The sequence below is a fragment of the Onychomys torridus genome, chromosome 14 (assembly GCF_903995425.1).
Source record: "Onychomys torridus chromosome 14, mOncTor1.1, whole genome shotgun sequence".
NCBI classification, from domain to species: Eukaryota; Metazoa; Chordata; class Mammalia; order Rodentia; family Cricetidae; genus Onychomys; species Onychomys torridus.
This window is the reverse complement of record NC_050456.1, coordinates 78160661-78181719: the sequence shown is the minus strand read 5'-3', so window position 1 is coordinate 78181719 and position 21059 is coordinate 78160661. Positions and strand designations below refer to the sequence as shown.

Genomic DNA, 21059 nt, shown 5'->3' with positions numbered 1-21059 from the left:
TATTTGTTGGATTAATCTCTCAAAAAATCCCGTGCTGAGCCAGGTATGGTGGTGCATACCTATTATTTAAGCACTCAGGAGGCCGAGGCAGGAGGACAAGTCTATGGATAGTCTGGGCTTTATAGTGAGATCCTGTCCTCAGAACAAAATAAACAAAACCTGCCATAATGCCGCAAGACTGTAGCAAAGATTCACTGGAGCATTCATGATCAGATCCAAAGCATAAAAGCATACATTCATGGGAAAGGAACATACATTCTGAACTTGCTTCTATCTACACAATTCTTAAACAAAGAAAGAAACAAACAAAAACAAACAAACAAAAAAACCCAACACCTAATTTCTGTCTCCTGATTCTCCCAAGTTCCCCCTTGTGTCAAATTCTCCAAGCTTGACCCCAAAGCCTATTTTTTATTATTTGTATAACCACCTCCTAATCCATCCATTCCTCACCTTTCCAAATTCAATCAACTGTTGTCTGCTTCCTTCCTTTTTCCCCATTAAGTTCCACAGCTATCTGGTTCAAATTATAGAGGCTATTCTGAAATGGGATCCTCCTCCCCCAAAGGATAACTTCCTAAGAAAAATCTGAAAACAAGCCCAATAAAACCAGTCTTCTGACGGTTAATCCCAACACTCAGGAGGCAGAGCCGGGCGGATCTCTGAGAGTTCGAGGCCAGCCTGGTCTACAGAGCAAGATCCAGGACAGGCTCCAAAGCTACACAGAGAAACCCTGTCTCAAAAAACCAAAAAACAAAACAAACAAACAAAAGGACAGTCTTTGACTGAAAAAGACTATATGGCTACATTAAAACAAACTTGCTTGGGGCTGGAGAGGTAGCTCAGCCCTTAAGAGCAAGGCTGCTCTTCCAGAGAACCAGGGTTCAATTCCCAGCACCCACATGGCAGCTCACTTCAGTTCTGGGGGGTCTGATGCCCTCTCCTGACCTCTGCAGGCACTGCACACATGTGGTGCATTGACATACATGCAGGCAAAACACCCACACACATAAAATAAGTTTTTAAACTTAAGGAAAAAAAATGACCTGAGAGAGGACTGCTTTATTTCATCCTCCCCATCCCTGATTCCCAAGCCCACCCTGAAAATCAGAAGGGATTCTCAGGTTTGAAATCTCAAGAGCCAGGCTGAGGGTAGTGACTGGGTGTGAAGAGTAAGCCACACATCCCTAAGGCCTGGCACAGCAGCTGGCATAGGTGGACCCTATACACACACCGTGAGTGAACAAACATGGGCTGTAAGACAGGTCACAAAAACAAACAAAATGGTCACAGTGTGTATCAGCATTACAGCTGGATGCGAGAAGGTACAAAAACGGTTGCAGCTGAGAAGACAGACTCTCTGGTGAAAGGGAGCTAAGGCAACTTCAGGCCTAGGACCTGGCTTTCCCACAGCACTCTTCAAAAGTTTTAAAAATGATCTTTCCAGTCAATGCAAAACGATACACCTCACATTCTGCCAATAAATGGAACAGAAAAATCCCTGAATATAAGTGAGAAAGACAGGAAGCACAAAGGGCAGGAAAAAGAGGTAAAGTTGAGAAAGGGAACGCAAGTAATGGGAAGCCAGACTTAAGAAGGGACAAGAGGAAAAAGCCGCGAAGCCAGCAGAGCCGCGTGGGTGACAACAGAGACAAACTACCCTTTATTGAGATCATTCGGTCAGACTCTGTGCTTAACTGTATATGCCCTGACCATTTAATCCTCCACCACCCCAACGTACAAATTTATCACCTCCATTTTACGGATGACGAAACTGAAGCTGGGAAGTTGACACTTGCTCCAGCAAACGGGTAAGAAGGGGAAGTACAGTGACCTGACCAGAGGTCTGATCCCGGGGTCACCCCATTCTTTAACCCACACTGCCCATTCCGCCTCCGAGGCCACACAGTCCCTATTAACCGGGAGGTATCCGCTTATGCATTTAATCAACACTTACTGAACTCCTAGTGGGTGCCCAAGCCAGCTGCTTGGCGCTGGTAGGCGAACGTAAGGGTTCCTGCTGCGGGTCGGGGGACAGAACGGAACGAAACGTCAATCGCCGGGCTCTGCAGCCCGGAGCCCGCGGCAAGAGGGATGTAGGGTGGGGCCGCAGGGGAGGAGCGAGGGGAGCTGGGGCGCCGCGGCGGCCCCGGGCGGTATGTGAACGCTGCGACGCCCGGCGCCCCGCTCGCTCGGACGCGGGCTGTGACAGCGGCGCCGCGTGTGGTGGCTGCCAGTGCGTCGGCGACGCGGCTGTGGAGACTCCGACGGGCTGAGCCAGGGAAGGGCGGCTCTGCCGGGAGCACGAAAGGCGCGGGGCCGCAGTCGGGGACGTCGGAGACACCAGGGACCCGCCAGCGCGCTCGCGGACTCACCTCCCGCGGCAGCCCCTCAGGACTCGTCAGCCCCGCCAGCCCGGAGGAGGCGGGATGGACTCCGGGCCGCGGGGGCTGCCGGGAGCCTTGTTGCCTGGGCAACGGGTTGGGCCTCGGCGAGCCGCCGCGACTCCGCGGAGAGCTAGAGCGGCCGAGCCACAAGTGTCGGCGGACCCGTGGAGCGGAAGTGACGACACTTCCTCGGCCTGGGGGCGGGGCTTCGGGTCTCGGTGCTGAGGTCTACCTGTGGACTTCATGGAAGGTGCGTGCGAGGGCTGTGGTTCCCTTGTTGTGGCGAGGTTGCAGATCGGGGTGGGGGGAAGGTCGGGAACCCGCGGTGTGACTGACGTGCGGGACGCGCATGAAGCTCGCGGACTGTCCGGAGCCTATGCCGGTGTGAGTGACATCTGAGTGCGGTGATGTACGTGAAGTGTTTGTCAGAGGCGTGACGCTCCGAGCGTCCCGGAGCACATTGGAGCCAAGCCTGACACGGCAGCCCCTCCGGAAACCCTTCCCTTGAACTCCGGCAGTCAGGAACACCGACCGTGGAGTTTGCAGTTTGTAATAGAGGCTGTCTCTGCGGGCCGATTAGTGTCACGTGAGTCGGTGCGCTTGCGTATGGCAGGGGTTTCAGGGAGTAACTTCAGCTCCGCCCCGGCCTGTGACCCATCTCTGATATCTCCCTATTTGCCTGTGGGTATCTAGAAGTCGGAGCTGTGCTTTGGGTTCCGGAGTGGGGCCGGCATACCCCGTCAGATGTGACCCTCGCCCTCAGGAACCCCCACTGAGGGACGAGTACAGGTTAAGAGCAGCTCCTCCGTGTAACATGTTTGATGCAGCATATACTGTGTGAGCGCAATATGGGAGGAAACGAAACTTAAATCTTAGGTTGAACTCAGTTCAGCGGGGAATGTAGACAGTAAGCAGGTGAATAGATTGACTGGTGAACGTAATGGCAGCCACAGTTTAGGAGGGTGACAGATGTCCACTGCAGTGATTCCTAATGTAACCGGCGGATCCAGGAAGACTTCTTGATAGCGCTGTTAAAGTTTGCCTCCTGTTGCTATGGTAAAATACCATGACTAAAAAGCAGCTTGAGAAGGAAAAGGTTTATTTGGTTTACTCTTCCAGGTCACAATCCATCCTTGAGGGAAATTGGTAGGAACCCAAGCAGGAGCAGAGGCAGTAACAGTGAAGGAAAGCTGCTTACTGGCTTTCCGTCTCCTTCCCAGGCTCACTCACTGCTAGCTAGCCAGCTCTTTCTGAGATTTTATTATTTTATGTGTATGAGTGTTTGCCTGCATTTATGTAAGTACACCCTATGTACGCAGTGTCCACAGAGGCCAGAGAGGACATAGTATCCCCTGGAATTGGAATTACAGCCGATTGTGAGACTCTATGTGAGTGCTGGGTCTTCCAAAAAAGCAGGAAGTGCTCTTAATCTCTGAGCCATCTCTAGGTCCTCAGATAGTCTTCTTTCTCAGCCCAAGAGTGGCTCCATCATAGTGGGCGAGACCTTTCTACATCATTTGTCACACAGACACCCCACAGACAATTCTTCAATTGTAGCTCTCCCCCGGTGTATCAAGTAAACAGCAAACCTAACCAAGACTTTCTTTGTTTTGTTTTTGCATTTTTAACTATTGCAAATATATTTATTGCAACTTAGAAATAAGTTAATAATGATATAATAGAATTTTAGCTATAAATTTTCTGCATTTAAATTTTTGCATCAGAAATGTGTCTCAAAATATTCTAGTCCCCTAATGAAGGTGAGGTTAAATTATAGAAGAATAAAATCTGAGGCTGGAGAGATGGATTAGCAGTAAGAGCGCTTCCTGCTCTTCTAGAGCTTTGGAGTTTGGTCCCCAGCATCCACATTAGGCAGCTCACAAACACCTATAACTCTAGCTCCAGGAGATCAGTCACCTTCTGGCCGGGCAGGCACTCCTGCAGAGGCATACAGTCTCACACACACACAAATAAACAAATCTTGAAAATCTGATCATTTAGATGTCAAGACACAAATAAAAGTTACCACATTTCATGTCTCAAAAATGAACATTTTACCTGTATGCACAAGCCTTTCATATGTTACCACATTATAAGACTCTAGTGCATGAAATATTCTAAAAACCCAAAGGATGCCAGGCGGTGGTGGCACACGCCTTTAATCCCAGCACTTGGGAGGAAGTGGCAGGCAGATCTCTGTGAGTTCGACCAGCGTGGTCTACAAAGTGACTTCCAGGGCAGCCAGAGCTGTTACACAGAAAAACCTTGTCTCAAAAAAAAAAAAAAACAAAAAACAAAAAACCCAAAGGATTTTCTTTCCTTAGACGTTTTCTTTCGTGGAAGGGGCTTTAGCATTTAAGATTGAAATGAAAAGGACAAGAATTCTGTTACTCTCCTCCAGTCCAATTTTAGATAGTTCCTTCTATCCTTATCACCATCTGGTCCTTTATATAGGAGGGAAGTACATAGGAGCATTTAAATTTTTATTTATTTTAATTAACTTACAGACTAGCAGGTTTCTTTATGGCATTTTCATACTTCACTTTGGTTGACTTTTTGATTCACTCCCCCATCTCCAGGTATACCTAGCCCAGTACCCCTCCCCTTCCACTTTCATATCACACGTGGTAGTATGTTTAATTAAGTTTCTACTTTGGTGGTGAGTGTAGAACTTAAGCCATGGCCATCATGTCTCTGGCCTGCTCCAAGCTCATCCGTTGCCTGCTCTCCACTGTGCTCAGCTCGGCCTGTTGGCCTGTGTGGCTCTAGCCCCTCCTCGTGTGCCGCTTTCTTCCATTTTAGCCTGGTAATGCTGGCTTGTCCTGTTGGTTATACTCACCAAGTTCATGGTCACATCAGGGCCCATGCTGACTCCCTTTCCCTGGCTTCTTATCCCTCACACCTCAGCTCAAAGAATACCCCAGGTTCATGCTGTCACACGACCCTCATTTCATTTTTCCTTTATATTCAGCCAGAGCACTGCTACACAGCCCATGTTAACCTTTTTTTTAAACTCACAAGTGGTTGCCTGACCTTGATCTCTTGCCTCAGTCTCCTGAGCACTGGGATTAAAGTCTGTGCCATGACACGTGGCTTCCTGTTCCATTTTTTACATAATGTTTATGACCTAAACTGTTTAAGATTTACTTGGACATTGTTTGACTCTCTTTTAGAAGGTAATTGCCATGGGAAAAGGCCCTAGTCTCATTCAGTCACTTCATTCCCCATACTTGACATTTGAAGGAAGCTTATTTGTTAGTTGTTTAAGTAAAGAATGAATGAAAAAAATCAATATATTTAAAAGCAGAGCTATGGACAAGGTATGGTTGCAAAAGCTGCAATCCAAGCTACTTTGGAGGCTGAAGGGGGAAGATAGGAAGTTCAAAGTCTGGCTTCAGCCTGCCTGGGCAACTTGTACCATCTCATACAGTAAAGTGGACCTGCACAGGGCCATTAAAACAAGAAAGAACAGAGCCCTAAAGAACACTGAGTTAACTAGGTGAGTGAAGACATACACGAACAGTTCATGTGGTCCAGGTTGGAATGATACAGAGCCAGCCTTGAGGCACTGAGTAAGTAAAAGACCATGTTGGAGAAGGGTTGGACAGATTTGGGTCCTAGTACTAAACCTTGTGATACAGGTTGTTATGTGTCAGGCCCTCACAGCTTCATATATCATTTGTATACTTTTTTTTTTTTTTTTTTTTTTGAGACAGAGTCTCACTAGCCCTTGCCAGCCTGGAACTCAGTATGTAGACCAGGCTGCCTCGAACTCTTGTATATCCACTTTTAACAGCCCTGTGGAGCAGATGCTTGTTTTAGCACCAGTCTTATTAAATAAGAAACACAGAGCCGGGGTTGGTGATTTAGCTCAGTGGTAGAGCGCTTGCTAGCAAGGCCCTGGGTTTGATCCTCAGCTCTGGCAAAAAAAAAAAAAAGAAAGAAAGAAAGAAAGAGAGAGAGAAAACACAGAGCCAAATATAGGGGTAAAAGCCTTAAAGATCAGGGAGATAGTGAGAGACACCAATTAGCCTTAATTCACCACCACAGTAGCTTCCCAAGCAAGCTACTTCCTGTCTACTCAGGCTTTTATTGCCTTGTTGTTCTGTCCTCTCATTGGCTCTTAGCCCTGCTACCTCACTTCTTTGTTATTGCCTGTCTGTACATGTCTCTCTGATTGGTGCTGGGATTAAAGGCGTGTGTCACCACGCTTGGCTGTTCCCTAGTGTGTCCTTAAACACAGACCATGCCTGCCACGTGATCAGATTAAGGGCATGTGCTACTACTGCCTGACTTCTGTTTTTACTTAAAAATGGATGGCTATATGCCCTCTGATCGCCAGACAAATTTTATTAACATACAAATAAAGTATCATCACACTTTGCAGATGAGAACATTGAGGCTCCAGGAAATTAACAGATACTTCTACACTCAGAGCTGGCAGAGCTAGGATTCATGCCCAGGAAGCATGGTCTTCAAAGTGTAGCCTCCAGAGCATGCAGCTGTTGTGTGTCCTGGATTCCTCTCGGCTGTAAGATGGCGGTGTAGGGTTCTAAGTTGAGAAGGCAGCACAAACACTGCCTTGGGCTTGTTTCCTCAGGCAGTGGGATCAGGTGAGTCTTAGATGGGCAGCACTAGCTTAAGGGAGGAGCTTCCCAGGAGAGAGAACTGCACTTGTGAAGACTTTTCAAGAGCTGTAGGAGTTCTGCCTGGCCATGGAGGGCTGGAGGTAGCGGGGATGCAGGCGGAAGTGTGGGCTTCTTCCTAGGTCATAGGTGGAGCAGCAGCAGCCTGGCAAGATCACCTTTGTGTGTCCAGTGTCCCACTGGCTCCATATTGTGATCTGATGAGCTTTCAGGAGTCAAAAGCTCTGTTCACAGGTTCGGGGTGCCTAGAAGAAGACAGCTGAGTATAGTCAAGACTAGATTACCTCATAGGAGAGATAGTGGGAACCATTGATTTATTAGCAGAAAGTCATAGCTTTACTTGTTTCTAACTCTTAAAGTAGACAAGGTGCTGTGCAGGTGTTGTGTCTCACACCTTTATTCCCAGTGCTGGAGAGATAGGCAGGAGGATCTCTATGAGTTCAAGGCCAGCTGGAGTTACATTTGAGACACTGTCTTCAAAAGAAAAGTAGACAAGTGCTTATGGAGCCGAGAGCTGTGAACAGCCTCTTAGTTTCTGGGACATTGGTTTACCCAGGAGGTGTGGCGTTTCTGACCATTTTACTATGGAGGGCTGTGATTATGTGCTCCTTAACAGTCATGTTTTTCTTGGTCCCTATCAGAGAAGACTCTTGGGATTGCAACACCCAGAAAACCTGTCTTATCTGTCAGTGCAAGAAAAATTAAGGACAATGCAGCTGATTGGCATAACTTAATCCTGAAATGGGAAAGCCTCAGTGATGCCGGCTTTACTACCGCAAGCAATATTGCCAACCTGAAAGTCAGCTTGTTGTAAGTATATGTGGAGTTCCCACACTCTGTATTGTCACTTTGAACCATTGGGCAGAAAAGTCAAGAGAATGAGAATTTATTGGTGTAAATAAAGCAAAACAAAATATTGAACCAAAAGAATGGCCAAATGATATGTGCAACTATGAACCATACATACACATTGAAATGCAAATATGTGCTAGGTGTTGTACACATTGGCAGGGTATGCTGAAAAGGTAGAGACGGGAGGATTCAGATTTGACACTTTGGGCTAGAGATACGGCTTAGTGGGTAAAGGTGCTTGCTACCAAGCCTGATGACTGAGTTCAGTCCCCGAAACCCACATGGTAGAAGGAGAGAGCCAAGCGACTGCAAGTTGTCCTTGCCCTGGCACCATGGCATAAATGTCCCATCATATACACACAGGCAAATGTAAAAGTAAATACAAAATCATGCTACATGTTGTTTACAAACTTGTAAAAAGATTGGAAAGAGAAAGGCTTGGCTCCATTACATTGTCTTTCAGGGATGTGGGGTGGTAGGTAAATGGGATTTCATGTGTACACTGCTGGCTGCCATTTGTCCCTTCCTTCCTTCCATTTATTGATTTTGTTTGGTTGCTTTTTGGTTCTTTTTATGTTGCATTTGTTTAACTCTGTGAAGCTGTGTTACTTTGCCTGTCTAAAATACCTGATGGTCTGTTAAGGAGCTGACCGACCAACAGTGAGGCAGGAGAAAGAATAGATGGGGCTGGCAGACAGTGAGAATAAATTAGAGGAGAAATCTGGGAGGAAAGGAAGAAAGAGTAAGGAAACAAGGAGAGAAGGATGCCGGGGCCAGCCACGTAGCCAGCCACAGACTAAGAGTGAAAGTAAGATTACAGAAGTAAGAAAAGGAAAAGCCCAGAGGCCAAGACAGATGGGATAATTTTCTTTTTTGAAGATTTATTTATGGGTTGGGGATTTAGCTCAGTCCTCAGCTTGGGGGGGGGGGATATTTATTTATTATGTATACAGTGAGTGTTTGGCCTGCAGGCCAGAGAGGGCACCAGATCTCATTGCAGATGGTTGTGAGCCACCATGTGGTTGCTGGGAATTGAACTCAGGACCTCTGGAAGAACAGACATTGCTCTTAACCTCTGAGCCATCTCTCCAGCCCCCCCAGATGGGATCATTTAAGTTAAGGAAAGCTGGCTAGTAATAAGCCAAGCTAAGGTTTGATATCTGTAAGTAAGACTATGCCTCCGTGTGATTTATTTGGGAGCTGGGTGGCGGGTCCCACAAGAGCCAAAGAGCAGAAACAAGCGGTACCCCCCAGCTGGCCCTGAACACCCAGAATTGCCTTTCTGCCTCAGTCTCCTAAGTGCTGGGGTTACACGTGTGCACTACCACACCTGGCTTATTTACATTTTTGGCAGGACCTCACTGTGCTGCCCAGTTTAATCTCATCATACTACTGAGCTGATTTTCTGCCTCAGCCTCCCTAAGGAGTTAGAACCACAGATGTGCGCCACTGCACCCAGTTCATTTTATGTCCCTTTTTGTCTGTGTATATGGGTGTTTTGCCTGCATGTATGTCTGTGTACCGATGTGGGTCAGAAGAGGGCATTACCCTGGAACTAGAATTACAGATGATTGTGAGCTGCTATGTGGGTGCTTAGAAACAAGCCTGGGTCTTCTGGAAGAGCAGTCAGTGCACTTAGCAGCTAAGCCTTCTCTCTCCAGACAGACCTTGTTGCTATTGGTTAATTTATGTTATGTGTATGAGTGTTTTGCCTGCATGTATGTATGTGCATCACATGAGTGCAGTGCCTAAAAAGGCCAGGAAAGGGTGTCGGATACCCTGAAACTGAAGTAACAGAATTGGGAGCCTCCATGTGGACGCTAAGAATGGAACCTGGGTGCTCTGGATGAGCAGCAAGTGCTCTTAACCACTGAGCCTTCTCTCCAGCCTCCATCTTTTATTTGTTTTGAGGCAGGGACTTATGTAGGCCCACGTAGACCTCAGACTCACTATGTAGTTGAAATGACCTTCAATTTCTTATCATTCTGCCTTCATCTCCCAAGAACTGGAATCCCCCCCCCCACACACACACACACACACAGGGTTTCTCTGTGTAGCTTAGCGCCTTTCCTGGAACTTGGTAGCCCAGGCTGGCCTTGAACTCACAGAGATCCACCTGCCTCTGCCTCCCGATTGCTGGGATTAAGGCGTGCGCCACCACCTCCCGGCACAGACTTCAGTTTAAAAACCATTCACTAACTCTTGACTCCTTCAGGAAATGACTCATGTCTTATGCATCTTTGTACAACCAGCACTAAGCCCTACATCAAGGATGCCACATGACTAGACTCAACTTCCCTTAGTACAAAGTTGAGTGGCCAGGGCTGGGGGTAGAGCTTAGCAGTAGAGCATTTGCAGCACACTGGAGGGCCTCAGCTCTATCCCAAGCACAACAAACCTGAGTGACTGATGGATCTGCTCGCTGTGAATGTAAATAAACATCTACTATAATGACATGTGCAACATTTACACAAAATATCTAACATGATTATGTGATGAGTTTTATAGGATTCATTATAACAAAATGAGGTGAAGGGTTTTTCCCTTTTTCTTTTTCTTTTTCTTTTTCTGAGCAGGGCTCACTGTGTAGCCAGGCTGTGAACTCCTTCTCCTTCTCCAGCCCTGGGATGAGAGGCATTTGGTCACCCAGCATGAGGTGAGTGTAAAGCGTGTAACTTGTACCCATTATTTTCTACTTTGTCCAGGAGTAAAGAGAAGGTTGAATTAGAGAGCAGCAGCCCGGGTTCCAGTGAGAAGGAAGAGAAGACGAATCTGGACTACCATAAGGAACTTGAAGCACTGTGTGAGGAGCTGCAGGCCACCTTGGATGGCTTGGTAAGCCTAAGGAGCTGGTCCTCTGCACCACTGTCACAGAAGCCCAGGGGTTACTGTTTGGGGTATTCAAAACTCAGAGACCCTTCCTCCTCCTCAGCCTCTTCTTCCACCTACCTCACAAACCCTGATGCTCCCAAGATGCTGTCTGGTGTGTTGTCCTGGGTAGCTTCAACCACTTCAAGGGGCCGTCGAGTAAATATTTAGGCCATGTGGGCCAGACCATCTGTGTCAAGGTGACTCCACCGTACCGCCACAGAACACTAAAGCAGCCACGTCATTGGTTATCAGTGTGGATGGAGCAGGTCTTACTTCAGGCTGTGATCCAAATCACCTGTATTTCTTGTTCAGATTGGTTGCACTTTGGCATTGGGAGTTCTGGCTGAAATGCTGTCTTCATAGTAAAGTTCTGGTCTGGGAATGTTTTTGACATTTCCTTACTGAGGAGCACTGATAGCTATTCCAGGCTTACTTTGCGTATTTCCTGCCTCTGTCCTAGAGTCAGCCTTTTTCCCAAGGGGCCCCATCCCTTGTATAGAAGAGTCCTGTTAGAAACCTGTTGGCTCTGAGGCTAGAGAGAAGTCTCAAGTGTTGAGAGCACTTGCTGCTCTTTCTAAGGACTGCAGTTCAGTCCCCAGCACCCATATCAGGCAGCTCACAACTATCTCGAGATGTAGCTCCAGGGAATCCAGTACCCAGTCTAACCTCCACAGGCACCCACACACATAAGTAATAAAATACATCTTATTAGAGAAAGCAAGCTCTACATGCTAGCCATCAGATTAGCTCTGCACTGGTGACCCTAAATCTGTCTTTTTGTTTTGTTTTTCGAGACAGGGTTTCTCTGTGCGGCTCTGGCACCTGTCCTGGAACTCACTCTGTAGACCAGGCTGACCTCAAACTCACAGAGATCTACCTGGTTCTGCCTCCCGAGTGCTGGGATTAAAGGCGTGTGCCACCACCACCTGGCTTGAATCTGTCTTAAACTGTCTTGGAAATGTATTTTCATTCAGCGTCCAAACCCAAAAGTTGGGGTTAGAGGCTGTTAAAGAACTTTAGCTTTACATGTCTTTTCTTGGGGGACTGGTACAGCCTTTCTCCTAATCTGCATCCCCATTTAAGTGTGATCTGTGTTACTGTGGGAGACACTACAGATGTTGATGTCTGAGTGTGGGCTCTTCTTACATCATTACATCAACAAAACACACACAGATGTGACTTTGTCCCTGTTGGTGGCCGACTGCAGATAGGACAGGTCAGGGCTTCCAGATCCTCCTCAGAATCCTTCTAAGCTTTTCTAGGATTAGGAGGGGTTGGGAAGCTGCTGAGAGGTGCAGAATTTTGATCATAACCTTGGGTTCAGAAAGCACAGATCCAGTCCTGGCCCCACCTTCCCACCTCAAGCTTGAGAATCTTCCCATCTGTGACTGGAAATGATGGAGCCTGTCTGGAGGTTAAGCCAAGTGAAATATTGAACCTAAAATTATTTGAGAAGGAAGTAGAGACCTTTTAAGATTAGCATTTGCTAAATTTAGTGTGTGCCACTTTAGATAAAAGCAGGGGATGGATGGTTGGGAGGATCAAGTATGAGGAATTATGATTTGATTCTGTATATTTCTTTTATCCTCCCAGACACATAACAGTTAACTATACTCGGGAGTTAGATACTTTCTTTTAATAAACCTTTGCTCCCTATATCTACAATCCTAGTTCATTCTGTTTCTCTTATTTAATGACCACTCATATAGCTCCTCAGGGGCTTTTCTGCCCTTCAGCTGCGTCATCCTTTCTTGTCACGGTGGAGTAGTGCCGGTGTTTGCCACTGGGAGCCGACAGAGGACACGGTTGAAAGGGCAGGAGATCTGTGGGTTTCAGGTTCTCATTGTGCTCTTCTGTGTGTTGAGGAGGCTCACAGAGGCTGCAGTGAACTCCAGAGCAGTTCATAAAGACTGTCAAAACTGTGCCTGCCAAGGGCCTTTCTGCCAAGTACACTCTGTAACAGTGGCCCACTCTGGGGTTCCTCCAGGTCTTTGGAGCTAAAATGCTAGTGCTGCTTAGAAATCTTACTGAGGTGGGACACAGCAAACTTTCTTCTCTCTGAGGCTGTGAAAAGCCAGGCTTAGGACCAAAGTAATCCAGAGTAATGAAACCACAGCACCCACCTGCCCACTCCCCTTGAAAATCTGCTATCTGTGGTGGTAATGGGGTGAGTTACTGAAATTTTAGTCCCACCAAGACTATACATTGTAGCCTTCAAATCTTTTATAGTTACTAAATCTAAGCTTAGAAATTCTAAGCAGTATTCTCATATTCCAAATTAATATCTTTTTCAGACTAAGATACAAATGAAAATGGAAAAGCTGTCTTCAACCACCAAGGGAATTTGTGAACTAGAAAATTATCATTACAGGGAAGAAAGTAACCGGCCCCTTCTGTTTCACACATGGCCCACAGCCTTCTTTTGTAAGTAGATCTTCTGGGGGTGGTTTTAAGAGAAGCATCAGCATTGGTTAGTTTTAGTCCTTAGGAAAGGAAATGGGCCATCTGTCTTTTAAAATGTAAATAAATGAACCGGGTGGTGGTGGTGCACGCCTTTAATCCCAGCACTCAGGAGGCAGAGGTAGGCCGATCTCTATGAGTGTGAGGCGAGCCTGGTCTACAGAGCAAGATCCAGGATAGCCGGATCTGTTACACAAAGAAAACCGGTCTCAAAAAAACCAAAACCAAAAAAGAAAAGATATAGCTATATAGTAAATGTTAAAGTTAAGTAAATTGAAGACAGATGTAGTAATGCACATTCCTATAATGCCAGTAATAGAGAAACAAAAGCAGAAAAATTGTCAGTTCAAGGCCAACCTGGGCTATAAACGGAGAGCCTGTCTAAAAAAAAAATCAATAAATCAACCATCAGTTGAGGACACTTTGGCCAACCTCATGGGAGAAGATCATTGCGAAAAGTGAAATTTAGCATGATGGCCTGTCCTGGTCAGGGTTTCTATTGCTGTGATGAAACATCATGACCAAAAGTGACTTCAGAAGGAAAGGGTTTATTTGGCTTGCACTTCCACATCCCTGTTCATCATCGAAGGAAGTCAGGACAGGAACTCAAGCAGGGCAGAAACCTGGAGGCAGGAGCTGGCACAGAGGCCGTAGAGGGGTGCTGCTTAATGTCTTCCTCCCCATGGCTTGCTCAGCCTGCCATCTTATAGAACCCAGGACCACCAGCCATGGGTGGCACCACCCACAGTGGGCTAGGCCCTCCCCCATCCATCACTAACTAAGAAAATGCCCCACAGCCCAACCTTAGGGAAGCATTTCCTCACCTGAGGCCCCCTCCTCTCCAATGACTCTAGCTTGTGTCAAGTGACATAAACTAAGTAGCACATGTGCAAGTGGGTAATCCCAGTTCTTGGGAGGCTGAGGCAAGAGGATCTCAGCAAGTTTAAGGGCAGCCTGGGCTCAAATGCAGGGCTAATGGAGCAGGTAAGATGGCTCAATAGGTAAAGGCCCTTGCCACCGAGTCTGATGACCTGATTTTGACCATTAGGACCCACATAATAGAGCAAACAAATGCCTAAAAGCTGTTCTGACCTATATACACACTGTGGTGTATACATACAAAATAAATACACACAAAATAAAATGCAGTATTTTTTGAGGTTAAGCTAGTTGATGTTGGCTTATTGTTTTAAAGATTTATTTTATTTGTAATTATTCGTATCTGTGTATGGGTATATGCATATACATGAATGCTAGTGCCCTTGGAGACTAGAGGCCTTGGGTCCTCCTGAAGCAGGAGTTATATGTATTTATGAGCTGCCTGATGTAGATGCTGGAAATTGAACCCAGCTGCTCTAGAAGAATATCCAGTGCTCTTAACTACTAGGCCATTTCTCCAGCCCCTTAGTTACTTTTTTAAATGATCTTAGTGTATACCCTAGGCTGAACTGGTACTCACTATATAGCACAAGCAGGCCTCAAACATGTAGCAATCCCCTGCTTCAGTACTCCAAGAGCTGTTATTGCCTGAGTCTTGATGAGGTGACTCTTTACAGCCATTACAAGTCACTAAACTGTTGTGGAACATTTAAATATGTAAAGATGTGTTGCATTTGTTTAATTATGAAAAGATGTATTGCTGTTTTACCTTGCCTGCCTAAGGCACCTGACTGGTCTAATAAAAAGCTGAACAGCCGCCGGGCAGTGGTGGTGGCAGCGGCGCCGGCACACGCCTTTAATCCCAGCACTCGGGAGGCAGAGCAGGCAGATCTCTGAGTTCGAGGCTAGCCTGTTTAACAGAGTAAGATCCAGGACAGGCACAAAAACTACACAGAGAAACCCTGTCCTGAAAAACAAAACAAAACAAAACAAAACAAAAAAGCTGGGCCAGGCAGTGGTGGTGCACGCCTTTAATCCCAGCACTCAGGAGGCTGAGGCAGGCGGATCTCTATGAGTTCAAGGCCAGCCTGGGCTACCAAGTGAGTTCCATGAAAGGTGCAAAGCTACAGAGAAACCCTGTCTCGAAAAACCAAAACAAACAAACAAAAAAAAGCTGAACAGACAATAGCAAGGAAGGATGTATAGGCGGAACTTCCAGGGAGAGTAAGTAGGAGGAATTTAGGCTTGAGGAAAAAAGAAAGAAAAGAAGAAATAAAGGGAGATGCCAGGGGCCAGCCAGCTAGCTGGAGGAAGCAGGAAAGTCGGACGTACAGAATAAAGAAAGGTGAAAAGCTCCAAAGCAAAATATAGGTGAAGAGAAACTGGTTGAATTAGGTTAAAAGAGCTAGCTACGGCCAAGTATTCATAATTAATAATAGGTCTCATGTTTTTATTTGGGAGCTGTTTGGAGGAATCTTATACTTCCCATCCTTCTGCCTCCAATCTGTGCTTCAACTTCCAAATGCTGGGAGTGCAAGCATCCATCACCACACCCAGTTTATGGGGTACCAGGGATTGAACTCAGGGCTTCATGCATGCTGGTACTCTACCAGATGAGTTACTTTGTCAGCTCTGGCCTGGGTTTTAACCAGGAGCCAGAAAGCATGGCTTGAGTCTAGCAGAGTGTGTTCTCATGTGGCCATGGTGTCTGTTGCAGATGAGGTCTCCCACCGGCTCTCCAATGCATACAAGAAGGAGCTCCTCCTGAAGCACACCATCGGTGCAGAGTTGGCCCACACTGCCGACCGCAACCTCAGCCTGACCTACCTGTCTATGTGGCTGCATCAGCCGTACATAGAGAGCGACAGCAAGCTGCAGCTGGAGAGCATGCTGCTGGAAACAGGGCACCGGGCCCTGTGACTCCCCAGCCACCTTGCCTGTGAGCAGGGCCCCAGGGCCAGCCCCAGGACCTCTCCAGACACGAGCGCTTGTGCAGCTGTCCTCCTCTCTGCCTTGTCCCAGGCTATCATGTGGGCACCACCGAGTGAGACAGACAGAAGAGTGGCAGAGGGCCTCATTCGTGAACTGAGTGTGCTTCACATATCACACCTCTGCAGACAACCCTGCTTTCCTAGTTTAATCTGCACCTACCCACTGTTGTTGTTTGGTTTTTGTGTACTGGGAATCAAACCCAGATTTCACACAAGCTGAATACTTAACCACTGGGCCACATCCCCAGCCCTGTGCTTAAAATTTGAAGAGAGCGTTTTAGTTCTGTAATTATAAGTTAAGCCCATAAATGTTTGAAGTTTAAAGTCTTGTCACTTTTGAAGGTTTTACTTTTACTGTGCCTGTGCCACATGTACAGATGACCAGGGCGACCATACACAGGAGTGGGATCCTGGCAACTAGAGTTACAGGTGGTTGTCACCCACCTGACCTTGTTAGGAACCAACTGCAGTCCTCTGGAAGAGCAGTTCATGCTCTCCTATAGCTGGAGAGATCTATATTAAATATATTCTATAATACATATAAATGTCTATTTAAAATATATAAATATATATTTAATCCTGTAGGGTTAACTGAGTTTGGTGTCATAAAAATGAAAACCAGGGGTGGGGGATTTAGCTCAGTGGTAGAGTGCTTGCCTGGCAAGCACAAGGCCCTGGGTTCTATCCTCAGTTCTAAAAAAAAAAAAAAAGACATGAAAACCAAAAATTGCTGAAATGAAATCATGGGATAAGCCAATAAAAAGGCTAGTGATCACAACTGTTAACATCTGGGGCCTGGGTATTCTCTGTTTAGCTTTCTTATTATTAACCATTAGCATACTACTCAAGTTCATAAAGAGCTCTGAATTCATCACCAAGGACTGCCTTAGTCAAATGACTTCAGGAAACGCCCACTTCCGCCTCTCTCCCACTCCCGCCTCTCTCCCACTCCCTCCTCTCTCCCACTCCCTCCTAAGTGGGGGGGCACAGTAAGGCCACTGCTCCACCTGTCTGAGAAGCACTCAGTTCACCTGCCGTGACACAGGCCTCTTGTGCACTGCTGTGAACACCACCACAGCTACACTGCAAGCTTCCAGTTTCTGCTGTCTCGGCCTCCCCTCCTGTAGATGCCGTGCGACCTGCAGACACCCGCACTGCTACCATGTCGGCTTTGATTTGTTGTCTAGGGATCTGAACTCAGTCTCCAGGCTTGCACAGTGGGTGCTATGCTGCTCCCTTTTTCCTGATGAGGACACAGGCCCAGGGTCAGGCATGTAGCTGTCCAAGGTTCTGGCAACTCTAGTTGCATTTCTAGTCCAACTTAAAAGCATGGGTAACACACATGCATGTGTGTGCAGTTTTCTTTTTCCCCAATTGCCTACAAAGCGCTTGGCTCTGTGCTCAGAACACAGGGCTTACACACACAAGTCAGACATCAAATCCTCGGAGATTTTTAAGCAGGTTGAGAGGATGGACTTGTCCAAAATACCAATTAGCATCACATTTGCATCATGTCCACTTGAACAAATTCTGAAATAGCTTACAAATAGAAAAGGGTTACTTGGCCAGGCAGTGGTGGCGCACACCTGTAATCCCAGCACTCAGGAGGCAGAGGCAGGCGGATCTCTGTGAGTTCAAGGCCAGCCTGGTCTACAGAGCTAGTACAGGACAGGCTCCAAAGCTAGAGAAACTCTGTCTCGAAAAAACAAAAAAAAAAAAACAAAAAAAAAAAACAAAAAAAAACAACAAAAAAGAAAAGGGTTACTTAAGCCAGGCAGGGTAACATGCATCTGAAATCTCAATATTGGAGCCTGAAGCAGAAGGATTATGATTGTAAGGCCAGCCTGGAAGACACGGCAATTTTGTTTGTCTCAAAAACAAAATAGGAATTATGAGATGGCTAAGCAGGTAAAAGCACTTGCCATACAAGCCCGACAACGTTGAGTTGGACCATGGAACGGTGTTAGGATGGAAGGAGCCACTGAGTCACAAAGCTGTCCTCTGACCAAGCACATAACAATACTTAAAAAGAAAATGTTCGCATCCCAAAATAATGTAGGGGAGGGGTGGGTTTTGCCCTTGTTCCTTGGAGATCTGAGAAACTTCATTCATGCTGTGTAAAGGATGGAATGAAATTCTAGAGTCCCAAGAACAGTCTTCTAGGGAGAAAATGCTTCCCAGAGAAAAAAAAAGAAAATACACCCCAAAGAAAAGACTAATTAGGACAGGGATATAGAGAAAAGAGGATTTCTCACTATGCAAATTAGTTAACATGTCAAAGCATTTAGAGGCAACCTTCTGTAGAGTTGCTCTTTCCTCCTCTAATTTATTAAAATCTGAAAGTGGGCAGACACCTTGGAGAAGGGTTGCTGCATGATCAGCATTTAGCTGATACCAGACAAGAGGCTGCTCAGGTCCTGCTCAGAGCAGGGGTCACTCTGTGTGCAGGTCTCAGGCTAACAGACAAAAACCACTTCTCCTACCCCCAACCCCAATACATCCTCAGGTCCACTCCCTCCCTTCCCTTTGCCTCCTGGGAACCGCAGACAGCCTGACTGCCAGCACATACTGTGGACTGACTAATCAACACATGGCACGGAGCCTTCTCCCTTGGAACTCTGTAAGAAGGGACCACACTCTGCCATGTGGGCCTGAGCCCACATAGATCCCCTGCTATATTGTCTTAGAGGAAACACTAGAGGATTTAGTACCATGGATAGGCCTTGTAGGACACTTCATGGGTTTTGTTTGTTTGAGACATGGCCTCTCTCTGTAGCCTAGGGTGATCTGGACACACTGTGTACCATCTGTAACTAAGAAGAGTGTGGGACTTGATGTCTATTTTTTAGCTTTTGTATAACCTTTCCTGGAATTACAGATTTTTAAAATTTATTTTTATTTTTTATTATGTATATGTGTGCCTATGTGCCTGAGTGTACCTAGCTGCAGGTACCCACAGAGGCCAAAGGAGGGTATTGGATCCTTTGGAGCTGGATCCTTTACAAGCAGTTGTGAGCTGTCCAGCATGAATGCTGGGGATCAAACTCAGTCCTTTTCAAGAATAGTATGTACTCTTAGAAAAAAAAAAATTTTTTTGAGCTGAGGATCGAACCCAGGGCCTTGTGCTTGCTAGGCAAGCGCTCTACCACTGAGCTAAATCCCCAACCCCAGAAAATTTTTTAGATATCCTGGAATAGGGTCTTCCTAGATAACTCATGCTGACTTCAGAATCACTATACCCCTGCCTCAGCTCCACAAATGCTGGGATTATAGACACCATCATCTTTGGTGTATTTTGCTCCCCAGGCACCCATTAGCAAGTTGCTCCAGAGAGCTAATGGAAAGATCAATACTGCCAAGGACAGGCAGAAATAAAGGAACTAAAGATAAACAGAATATTGATTCCGCAGAGTACTGTATCATCTCAACAGAACAAGGATGTCATCAAAGGTCAATATGGCACTTCAAAGTGAACGTAGTAGTGAATCACAGATATTTCTTCTACAGTCCCAAATCCTGCCAGATTAACAGAGAAGGAAATAAAAAGCTTGGGATCCACCTGAACTGGATTGAGAGGGTTTGAGGATGAATTCATGGTGAATACTTTGAGAAAAATGGTGGCTGGTGCTGTCCTTTTAAATTTTTGCTATTATAAAGCATTTCAGACAAATCAAAGTATTGAAGATAATATAATAAATGTCCACATACCCCAAATGTAGATTAATAATTTAGACAGTGCGAAAGCTCTAGGCTGTTGAGAAGTGGCCCAGTCCCCAAGACAGAGCCCTGCCTAAACCACTCTGGTGCCCCCAGTTCCTGCTAGGAAACCCGCCCGTTTATCCCTATGAACCCTGCCCTGAGATCTAGTGAGAACAGGAAGTGCCTGGGGTGTTGCAAGGGCTGTGGAAACAGCAGTCTTGCCTAAGCCTAGGGCCTGGGTGAGATGCAGCCAAGATCCCCAGCTCTGCCCTACAGCAGCATCTCAGGTGTTCCAGGCCTCTCCGAAGAGTGCCAGGGTAAGACGAGAACAATGCTCTTGTCTGATGTGGACAAATGGCCTTTGGCCCACCATGTAGCCATGGAAACCCTCAAAGCAATCCTGAGAAGTTACTTTACAGCTGGGACATCAAAGTACCAGGGTTTTCAATGAGCTCCAGGTTTCTGCAGACCCCAGTAAACCATCCTGTCACAAAAGCCCTTCCCTCGTGACGAAGAGCAAACAGACGGAGCTTGTCATCCCGATACTGCAGAAGCGGCGGCGGCAGGAGGACACTAAGTTGAAGGCCAACCTGAGCTATACAGCAAGGCTCAGTCTTAGAGGGAAAAACAACAACCCTAAGCGGAGGGTTGGTGAGATGGCTCAGTGGGTAAAGGTACTTGCCATGAAGTCTGGCAACCTGAGTTCCTTCCCTGGAATCCATATAGAGATGGAGGAAGCCGGGTGTGGTGGCCCACGCCGTTAATCCCAACACTGAGGAAGCAGAGGCAGGTGAATCTCTGAGTTTGAAGCCAGCCTGCTGGTCTAGGTAGTGAGTTCCAGGACGGCTAGAACTACATAGTCCCTTCTCAAAAAAAAAAAAAGAGAAGAAAAGAAAAACCCTGATTGTACAGCCTATCATTGCTGTTGCTACAGATGCTAACAGAGGAAGGCCACAGACTTGAGGCCTGCTTAGGCCTGTCTTAGGGATGAAGCCCAGGGACAGAGCCTTGCCTGGCAATTTCAAGGCTCTGGGTTCAATCCCCATGGACACTAACAAAACAAATAGAAATGACTTTTTTTTTTTAATGTCTCATTAGAATGCTGCCAAAATGGCTAGCTTTTGAATTTTCAAGTTTTCTAACTGAATCCAGAAGTACAGAGGACAACACCAGGAGGGAAGGGGCAGGCATGATACGGAAGTGGGTGCAAGGCTGGTAAATGAAAGTGGAATGGCCTTAACTGCAGTAGCAGCAAGCTATGTAAGAGGGGTCTA

At 46.5% G+C, this 21059-nt stretch overlaps 2 protein-coding genes across 6 annotated transcripts in view; one reads left to right on the top strand and one right to left on the bottom strand.

Moving 5' to 3' along the window:
- The window catches only part of Tecpr2 (tectonin beta-propeller repeat containing 2), a 104135-nt gene extending 101585 nt beyond the window's left edge, over positions 1-2550 (bottom strand). For 3 of the 5 annotated variants that reach the window (XM_036205463.1, XM_036205460.1, XM_036205465.1), the window contains exon 1: positions 2376-2550. The gene's annotated coding sequence lies outside the window, so the exon portion shown is untranslated. Of the gene's footprint in view, positions 1-1957 lie in introns of all 5 variants that reach the window. The other 2 variants (XM_036205462.1, XM_036205461.1) reach the window with 1 other exon arrangement.
- On the top strand, positions 2111-16410 carry LOC118595170 (cyclin dependent kinase 2 interacting protein). The gene is made up of 5 exons (XM_036205467.1): positions 2111-2637; positions 7675-7843; positions 10591-10720; positions 13051-13180; positions 15813-16410. Exons 1-5 carry the CDS (start codon positions 2631-2633, stop codon positions 16013-16015), a joined length of 639 nt encoding a protein of 212 aa, XP_036061360.1. The 5' UTR covers positions 2111-2630; the 3' UTR covers positions 16016-16410.
- The last annotated feature ends 4649 nt before the right edge of the window (positions 16411-21059 follow it).

What these genes read in the sequence shown, in the direction of transcription:
- LOC118595170 (XM_036205467.1), top strand. An exon ending in AACCTGAAAGTCAGCTTGTT is followed by an intron (nt 7,844 to 10,590) that starts GTAAGTATATGT and finishes TACTTTGTCCAG; the next exon opens with GAGTAAAGAGAAGGTTGAAT. An exon ending in AGGCCACCTTGGATGGCTTG is followed by an intron (nt 10,721 to 13,050) that starts GTAAGCCTAAGG and finishes TATCTTTTTCAG; the next exon opens with ACTAAGATACAAATGAAAAT.